Source organism: Lepus europaeus, chromosome 5, assembly GCF_033115175.1.
Source record: "Lepus europaeus isolate LE1 chromosome 5, mLepTim1.pri, whole genome shotgun sequence".
Lineage (NCBI taxonomy): Eukaryota > Metazoa > Chordata > Mammalia > Lagomorpha > Leporidae > Lepus > Lepus europaeus.
This window is the reverse complement of record NC_084831.1, coordinates 91,909,310-91,919,375: the sequence shown is the minus strand read 5'-3', so window position 1 is coordinate 91,919,375 and position 10,066 is coordinate 91,909,310. Positions and strand designations below refer to the sequence as shown.

At 41.0% G+C, this 10,066-nt stretch overlaps 1 protein-coding gene across 1 annotated transcript; it reads left to right on the top strand.

The window, feature by feature from the left end:
• Positions 1-1,053: 1,053 nt before the first annotated feature.
• On the top strand, positions 1,054-3,037 carry LOC133759146 (peroxiredoxin-like 2A). Its single transcript, XM_062190109.1, has 2 exons — positions 1,054-1,075; positions 2,049-3,037. Exons 1-2 carry the CDS (start codon positions 1,054-1,056, stop codon positions 2,447-2,449), a joined length of 423 nt encoding a protein of 140 aa, XP_062046093.1. The 3' UTR covers positions 2,450-3,037.
• The last annotated feature ends 7,029 nt before the right edge of the window (positions 3,038-10,066 follow it).

The following is a 10,066-nucleotide window of genomic DNA, read 5'->3' as shown; positions in this document are numbered from 1 at the left end:
AAAATATATTGTCATATAAATACCATGTACTAACTGATTACAGGTATCTCAATCCACTGCTGGTGGGAATGTAAACTGGTACAGCTACTGTGGAAGACAGTATGGAGATACAGAAACTTGAATACAGACCTACCATATGACCTAGACATCCCACTCCACAGAATTTATCCAAAGGAAAGAAAATCAGAATATGACAGAGTGATCTGTACCACATGTTCATCTCAGCTCAATTTACAATAGCTAAGATGTAGAATCAACCGAGATGTCCATCAACTGAAGACTGAATAAAGAAATTATGGTATACATACACTATTGGAATACTACACAGCAGTAAAAAAAAAATGAAATACGTTCATTTGCAAAAATATGGATGCAACTGGAAACCATTATACTTAGTGAAATAAGCCAGTCACAAAAAGGCAAATACCATATGGTCTCTGATCTGTGGTAACTAATAGAGTCCCTAAAATGTAATCTATAGGATTGAAACTGACACTTTGAGATGCGATGATTTTGAACGGCCCTTGCCTTGACTGTCGAGGAACAATATTTTGTTTGTTTTTTCTTCATATTAATTGGTAAACTCTACTTAGTGTAGAGTTAATTTTATGAGTATAAAAATTAACTGAAAAATTGATCTCTGTAAAAAATAAGAATGGGGAAGGAAGAGGGAAGAGGAAGAAAGACAGGAGTATGAGTAGGAGGGAGGCAGTGGGGGAAGAATCAGCATGTTCCCAAATCTGTACATATTAAATGCATGAAGTTGCATTCCTTAAACAACATTAAAAAATAGATTGTCAACAAACTATTTTATTTTAGAGCTTAAATTAATTTAGAGAAATATGAAGAAGCACTTGGATTACATTAAATGTGTAATTAAAATCAGTTTTTCCCTCTATATCATCAAATTAATAGCAAATTAAATCCTATTGATATGAAAACAGATCTTATTTACCCTAAAAGAGATTTACCACTTTGCCCTGAAAGGATTGTTCTGTTTTGTTTTAAGCAGCTTTAAATATGTAATTGTTGAGTGATTAGATCTTCACGAAGATGGAAGGCCCCTTGAGGGAGGGTACGGTTGAAAGGATCATTATGCTTTTAATACTGTATATATGAAATACGTGAAATTTGCTCCCTTTACATACATAAAAATGTAAAAACAAAAACAAAGCAAGATGTTGAGTAACATATATTTAATTAATCCATTTAGGTAAAGGAAATGTGTGCAAACAGAAATTTTCCCAAAAAAATCCATTAAGAAACTCAGCAATAAGCCAGCGCCGCGGCTCACTAGGCTAATCCTCCGCCTTGCGGCGCCGGCACACCAGGTTCTAGTCCCGGTCGGGGCACCGGATTCTGTCCCGGTTGCCCCTCTTCCAGGCCAGCTCTCTGCTGTGGCCAGGGAGTGCAGTGGAGGATGGCCTGCGCCCCATGGGAGACCAGGATAAGCCCCTGGCTCCTGCCATCGGATCAGCGCGGTGCGCTGGCCGCAGCGCGCCTACTGCGGCGGCCATTGGTGGGTGAACCAACGGCAAAAGGAAGACCTTTCTCTCTCTCTCTCTCTCTCAATGTCCACTCTGCCTGTCAAAAAAAAAAAAGAAAAAGAAAAAAAAAAAAAAGAAACTCAGCAATAATTGCTTCTAGTGGAAGGAATTCAAGGAATATGGAAGAATAAAGGGAAACTTTGATCTTCACTCTTAAAAAAAAAAAAACTACCTTAGTTATCAGAGAGATCCTGGTTTCAAGATACAGATAGCAGCAGGTATTATAGTAATATTAACAAAGAAAATGGGCCATATGTGACAGAAACAGAGATACCTGGTTCTGCTATATTTTAGGAGATCACCTGTGGAGTTGTATTGGCATGTTGCGGGTCAGTGACTCTCATTTGTATTTTGGCCGTGCTTAAAAATATACATTCTTCCCAGTTTTTCACTGCTTAGTATTGTTGTGTTTTCCCCTGAGGAAACAAAAACAGCACTTAAGTAACAAAAGTCAAAGAGGTAAATTCCTTTTCCTTCCTTCTTAAAACTTGTCTGGCCTAGTTTACAAGGATGTTTTTAAAAATTACAAAGTTACCCTGTACGCAGTGGTGAAGGAGGACGTCAGGAGTGAAGTGAAGAACCTCCAGCCTTATTTCAAAGGAGAGATCTTCCTGGATGAAAAGAAAAGGTTCTATGGTCCACAAAAGCGGAAGATGCTGTTTATGGGATTTGTCCGTCTGGGAGTGTGGTACAGCTTTTTCCGGGCTTGGAATGGTGGCTTCTCTGGAAATCTGGAAGGCGAAGGCGTCATACTTGGGGGAGTCTTTGTGATGGGATCAGGAAAACAGGGCGTTCTTCTTGAGCACCGGGAAAAAGAATTCGGAGACAAAGTAAACCTACCTTCTGTGCTGGACGCTGCCAAGAAGATCACATCCCAGACCTCGGCCTCTGAGAAAAAATGATTCCGAGACACCAGCCAGCTCAGGACGCCTCTGGGCACTTGTGCTCCCGGGCTGGGCTGTGTTTCCACACGTGCCCCTCAGTAGTCGGAAACCCACTGACACCGCACTCTCAGTATGGTTATTAACGTATTTTAATATTACTGTATCCTGTTGAGACCCAGTAAGGCGAAATAGCCCCTAAAGAAGACTGACAGAGACCTAAGGAATTAGTGAGGGTTCTTTAAGCTGAAACTTAGAAAGTACGAGGCTAGCTGTTGATTGCTGTACCCCATCACGAAAGGATGTGACATTTGAATGCTGTTATTTGGAAAGATTTTTCATTTTCATGTCGTCAAAAATCTAAGAGAAGTTGATGATTGGCTTGAAGATTAGAGAACATTAGGTTCCAGGCTTGTGCATTTTCTATTAATGATTTGTGGTATGATAACAAAGTGATACTCTTATAAAAGAATTGCTGTGTGGTGGGATAGTTTGGTAAGGGTAAATTACAAAGTGGAATCTCTGCTTTCCTCATCTTCCATTCTAACCTCAGAGATTTGTTCTAGACAAAAAGGATCATCTCTGGCTCTAATAAAATTATGTATCAGAAAAAAAAATTACAAAGAAATAATATGAACTTTACAACTTAATAAGAAATTCAAATGATGAATCCCTAAAACCTCCAATTACTCTCTAATCAAAAATATTGCTGGGGTTGGTGCTTTTTCCTCTTTTTTTTTAATTTTTTTTTTTATTTTTGACAGGCAGAGTGGACAGTGAGAGAGAGAGAGAGACAGAGAGAAAGGTCTTCCTTTTGCCGTTGGTTCACCCTCTAATGGCCGCTGCGGTAGCGCGCTGCGGCCAGCGCACCGCGCTGTTCCGATGGCAGGAGCCAGGTGCTTCTCCTGGTCTCCCATGGGGTGCAGGGCCCAAGCACTTGGGCCATCCTCCACTGCACTCCCTGGCCACAGCAGAGAGCTGGCCTGGAAGAGGGGCAACCGGGACAGGATCGGTGCCCCGACCGGGACTAGAACCCGGTGTGCCGGCACTGCAAGGCAGAGGATTAGCCTGTTGAGCATAGGGGCCCGCCGGCCGGGGTTGGTGCTTTGACACAGCGGGTTAAAGCCCTGGCCTGAAGCGCCAGCGTCCCATATGGGCAGTGGCTCTAGTCCCAGCTGCTCCTCTTCTGATCCAGCTCTCTGCTATGGCTGGGATAGCAGTAGAAGATGGCCCAAGTCCTTGGGCCCCTGCACCCACATGGGAAGACCAGGAGGAAGCTCCTGGCTCCTGACTTCAGATCAGCTCAGCTCCGGCCATTGTGGCCATATGGGGAGTGAACCAGTAGATGGAAGACCTCTCTCTCTGTAACTCTGTCTTTCAAATATATAAAATAAATCTTTTAAAAAATATTTCTGACATTACTGACATCAATAAGCTGTCAACCAAAGTCCACTAAAAGTGATCAAATACTAGGTTGGTTCATTCTATCAGGAAGCCATAGTTATTCAAGTCACTAACAAACATCAAACCATTTGATGTGGATAGTGCTCTTTGAGTCTTTTTTTTTTTTTTTTAAGATTTTCATTTATTTATTTGAGAGGTAGAGTTACAAACAGTGAGATGGAGAGACAGAGCCAGGTCTTCCATTTGTCGGTTCACTCCCCAAATGGCAGCAATGGCCGGAGATGGGCCAATCCAAAGCCAGGAGCTTCTTCCCGGTCTCCTACGTGGATGCAGGGGCCCAAGTGCTTGGGCCATCTTCTACTGCTTTCCCAGGCCATAGCAGAGAGCTGGATCAGAAGTCGAGTAGCTGGAACTTGAACTGGTGCCCAAATGGGATGCCAGGATCACAGACGGAGGATTAACCTACTGTACCACAGCGCTGGACCCTCTGTGAGTCTTTTTGTAAGGAGGGGCAGGGAGGATACAATAAATAGATTACTGATTGATTAAATCTTACGTTTCCCTGCTAATTGCTACAGGAATATAATTTTTAGAATATTTTTTCTTACTGTAGCAATGTAATTAAGAAAGTGATCCCATTATTTCTCAGTGACTCTCATTTGTGCTTTCTTCTGTGCATCATCAGTGCCTTCTTCTGTTGGTTCTCTGACCTTGTGTGCCTGATGAGCAGTTCCTCAGTTATGCCTTCACAATTTCCTTTTCATGAGAGCATGCTGGAATTAAGAGCAGAGAATATAGGAGGCTTCTCCTTTTACTAACTTTTAACTTTTACTTATTCACTTATTTTTTCTGAGGCAGACAGGCAGACAGCAAGTACTCCTATGCATTTCATTGGTTTACTCTGCAAATACACACAGAGCCAGGACAGAGCCAAGGCAAAGGAGAGCCCACGGCGTTATTCAGATCCTCTATGTGTTGCCAGAAGCCCAATCACTTGAGCCATAATCACTGCCTCCCAGGGTGCAAATAGCAGAAAACAGGAGTTAGGAACCAGAGCCAGGAATTGAATGTTGGTACACTGGATGTGGGATGCAGGCATCCTAACTGCTAGGCCAGAGGCTCAACTCTAGGAAAGTCTCTTTTAACTCTCATACCATATTTGAGAATTTTCTGTACAACTAAAAAATTTGAAATATACTAACCATGCACACACAATTAAAAGGAAAAATACTGTGAAAGAGCACATTCTGTACACAAAATGTTCAAAAACAGTGGTCAAGACTCTCTTCCCTGAGGACACCCACAGGGTTCTATTCTACTCCACTCCACTTCTAATTCTAATGTCCTGCTGATGTGAACCCTGAGAGGCAGCAGGTGATGGCTCAAGTACTTGGGGCCCTCTCGCCCACCTGGGAGACCTAGATTGAGTATCTGTCTCCTGGATTCAGCCTGCTCAGCAATGGCTTTAATGGGCATTTGGAGAGTGACCAGCAGATGGAAGTTTCTCTCTCTCTCTCGCTCTCGCTCTCGCTCTCTCTCTTTCTCTTCTCTCTTGGTCTGTGTCTCTCCTGTCCTCCTTTCCCCCAACTCCCCTCTTTCCCTCTTTTCCTTTCTGCCTTTCAAATAAAATGAAAGTAGATAAATAAAAATTTAAAAATAAAGTTAAAAAGTTTAGAAAACAAAAGAATCTACTTGTAATAGGGCTACATGAAACTGAACAGAATATATTGATATAGACATTGGGACTGTATCCAGTCCTTGCAGTAATCCAAACACATTAATCACTCTAATATGCTTAAGGCAATCTATTATAAAGGAAAAAATCTGAAGGAAATAGTTAAGAAAAAGAGAAGTGATAAAGGCAGTCTGTGGTGATAAAGAAGACACCACTCAGTTCTTTTTAAGACATTATCTCAGTTTATCAAACATAGGTATTTCCAATTCTTAAAAGTAATGATTGACACAAAACTTAAAAAAGTAATTTTCTTTAGATTTAAAAACAATGGTGTTTATAATGTCCATATTTTAAAAGGAAAATCTCAGAGGTGGGCATCTCACAGGTAAGATGCCCCCAAACTACACTTGGGTACTTGGGTTTGATTCATGGCTCTGGTTCCAACTCCTGACTCCAGCAAAAAGGCTTGCGTTGATTTCCAAGCTCATAACCCCAACCTAGCACAGTACTGGCTATTGCAGGCAGTTGGCGAGTAAACCAGCTGATGGGTTCTCTCTCTTTCTCTGCCTTTCTCTCTCTTTCTGTCTCTCTCTGTCTCTCCTCTCTGCCTCTCAAATAAATATGTATATATATTTTAGTTTAAAAAGTTCAGACGCTATAATTAGTTATCATTTCTCCATATTTGCTGGCAAAGCATTTGTTGTGAAACTTGCCAGAATACAGGAACCCTAAAAAGTATTCTAAATACATTAGTTAAAAGGGTTCTGCCTGAATTGCAAAACATTTACCACTTACAAAGATCCTACCACATCCTAGTACTTCATATTTTCTGTAACATTTATTGTGATTTTGAGGGGACCACAGAAAAAGAGTTTAAATTTCAAGCATCATGGATGTAAATTAAATATAAGAAATATGTCTAATAATATGAATTACTAATTTCCACTTGAAAAGACTGGTGGCAAGCATTTAGCCTAGCAGTTAAGACCACATCCCACATCTGTGTAACTGAGTTCAGTTTCTGGCTTGGACTGCTGATTCAGGCTTCCTGCAGAGCATGAAGGCAGCAGGGATGACTCAATTAATTGGTTTCTTGCCACTCACAGAGCATACATGGACTCAGTTCCTGGCTCCTGGCTTTGACCCTGACCCTGGCCCAGGCCCAGCACTTGCAGGCATAGGAGGATGAACTCGTGGATGGAAGCTCTCTTTGTCTTACTTTCCTATTTCTCTCTCTGTGTCTCTCAAATAAGTAAAAAGGATGCTTACTCATTTGTTTTAACAGTAGTCCCTTCTTAAAACAAGATTTAAAAAATACGAACCTATTTGGGTCAATTTCATCTTTATTTTTGTATGTGGCAGGTTCTCAGCTGTATTTATTAAATAATAATTTTTCTTAATTATAGTCAAACAATAAAAAATCATCACTATTTATAACCTAATTTTTTGGTCTCACATTTATATACCATATAGTATACTAAACTGTAGTCATTACTTACTAAGATGATGTTTCTTTGTAATGATTTTGAAGTATTTCACTTTATGAAACTCTGGTTTCCAATTTAATATATTTTTGAAGCATTTATTTTTCATACCACATTCACATGTAATAATTCTTTTTTAAGGTTTATTTATTTATTTATTTATTTATTTGAAAGGCAGAATTACAGAGAGGCAGAGGCAGAGGTAGAGGTCTTCCATCCTCTAGTTCACTCCCCAGATGGCCACAATGACTGGGGCTGTGCCAATCCGGAGCCAGGAGTCAGGAGCTTCCTCCAGGTCTCTCATGTGGGTTCAAGGGCCCACAGACTTGGGTCATTGTTCATTGCTTTCCCAGGCCACAACAGAGAGCTGATTGGGAAGTGGAGCAGCGGGGACTCGAACCAGTGCCCATATGGGATACTGGCATTTCAGATGGCAGCTTTACCTGCTATGCCATGGCACCGACCCCTGTAATAATTCTTAGTTACAGACAAGAACAGACTCAGCTGAACCATAGTGAATGGTCATGCTGGTTGCTAACTTCACAATCCTAAATGAGCATTTACATGGTAGATTTTGCAGATTTAACTATTTATTGCAACAATTTTCTGGCAAGTGGTAGTAGAGTGCCTGCTCTAAAGAAATTATTAGACAAATTTCCTAGAGATAAAGGGTCTTGAGTTAAGATGCTGATGTGAACTGAATGGGGTCCTTCCAAAATTCAGGAGCCTTAACCTCCAACATGATGGAATCCCTGGGAAATAATTAGGTTTATGGTGGTAGGACCCTCATGATAAGATTTGTACACTTAAGAGTCGGGCCAGCGCTGTGGCGCAGCAGGTTAAGGCCCTGGCCTGAAGCGCCGGCATCCCATATGGGCACCAGTTCTAGTCCTGGTTGCTCCTCTTCTGATCTAGCTCTAGATCGGAAGCAGTAGAAAATGGGCCAAGTCCTTGGGCCCCTGCACCCACGTGGGAGACTCAGAAGAATCTCCTGGCTCCTAGCTTCAGATTTGCACAGCTCCGGCCATTGTGGCCATCTGGAGAGTGAACCAGCAGATGGAAGACCTCTCTCTCTCTGTCTCTACCTCTCTCTGTAACTCTGTCTTTCAAATAAATAAAATAAATCTTAAAAAAAGAGAAAGAGTCAACAAAGAGCTCATCTTCTTTTCATCCCATGTATGCACAGAGAAATGATGCATGCACACACTGAGCTGGCAATCACCTTATGAGACAAGAAGAGACTTCAAAATGAAAGCTATCTTTTTTTTAAGATTATTTATTTATTTGAAAGGCAGAGTCACAGAGGGGCAGAGGCACAGAGAGAGAGAGAGAGAGGTCTTCCATCGACTGGTTCACTCCCCAAATGGCTGCAATGGCCGGAACTGTGCCAATCTGAAGCCAGGAGCCAGGGACTTCTTCCAGGTCTCCCACATGGGTGCAGGGTGTCCCGTGACTTGGCCCATCTTCTATTGCTTTCCCAGGCCATAGCAGAGAGCTGGACCAGAAATGGAGCAACCGGGACTTGAACCTGTGCCCATATGGGATGCCAGCACTGCAGGCAGGGGCTTTACTCACTATACCACAGCTCTGACCCAGAAAGCTATCTTGTTAGCACATCAATCCTGGACTTTTAGCCTCAAGAACAATGGTAAAATAGTTTTCCACTTTTTAAGCTACATATTCCATGATATTTTGTCATGACAATCCAAGCTGAAGACATATTTGGATATCCAGAAGTGCATTACTGCTAAAACAAATATCTAAACATTTGGAAGTGACTTTGGAAGTTGGTGAAAGAATTTTGAGGTCATGAGGAGGCTTCAGGAAGAATTAAAGAACATGTTATTGGAAATTAAAAGAAAAAAAGTCTTTACTATAAAGTGGCAAAGAACTTGGCTGACCTATGTTTTACTGTTCTGCGAAAAGCAGAACTTGTGATTAGTGAAACAGAACATTTAGCTGAAGAAATTTCTATTCAATGTGTTGGAGGAACAGCATGGCTCCTCCTGACTGCTATGGTGAATATGCAAAAAGAGAAAGATGAATTAAAGAGAGAACTGTTGAACCAAAAGAAATCAGCACTTGAAGCTTTTGGAAATTCTCAGTTTTTGCATATTACAAAAAACAAGAAAGCATTGTTTAAAAAGTAAGGAAGTGGCTGACCAATTTTGCAAACAGTTTATACAATTATGGGAGCAGAAATTTTCAGTTTGAATGGAAAGGAATGAAGATGGGATGAAATGCGTGAAGACTCCTAGACATCTGTAGTTTTACATGAGAAGATAGAGCTCTGTGAATCTATACTACTTTTCAGAAAAAAGGAAAATGACCCCAAAGGCAATTCAGAGATCACTGGAGCCATAACACCAGTTTCAGCAGTCTGGATAGCCTCTTTCCTGAGTCTTGGGGATGTAACCAGTCATTGGACTCAAATCTGGCAGAGCTTTGAAGATAGGACAATGCCACAAATCCAGAGAGCTGGAATGGTCCTGTTTGAGTGAAAGCTTGGCTGGATGCTGTGAAATACATTTCATCCCCCACCAAACATCCCCCATCATAACATCCAATGTGATGGTATTTGGAGATTGGATATTTGTGTGTGTGTGTGTGTGTGATGTGCAGACATAGGAAGGAAGTAGGTGATTGTCTGCAAGGTAGAAGGAGGGTCTTCACCAGAAACTGACCATGCTGACGCTCTGAGCTCAAACTTCCAGGATCCAGGACTTTGAGAAAAATGACTTAAGCCACTTAGTCCATGGTATTTTGTGATGGCATCTCAAGCTAGTATAGCTCCTTTCCCGAATGACATGATTATGACATGAATTCATGACAATAACCTGTGTACATCTGGTTGTTCAGTATTTAGCATATAGAAAACACTATTCAAAGAACAAAAAAGGTTTAATAAGTGATTTAACAGCAATAACTGAACTTTATTGAGTTCTTATTTGTAGTATTACATGTGATATATAGGTAATTCATTGTGATTTAATAATTGTGAAATTAAATAAATCCACTGAATAGAAACAAAAGTCCAAAAATGACTCCTTTATTACTAAAGTAAATCAATACTTT

What these genes read in the sequence shown, in the direction of transcription:
- LOC133759146 (XM_062190109.1), top strand. Translation starts at nt 1,054, where the DNA reads ATGGAAGGCCCCTTGAGGGAGG. An exon ending in GGAAGGCCCCTTGAGGGAGG is followed by an intron (nt 1,076 to 2,048) that starts GTACGGTTGAAA and finishes TGTCTGGCCTAG; the next exon opens with TTTACAAGGATGTTTTTAAA.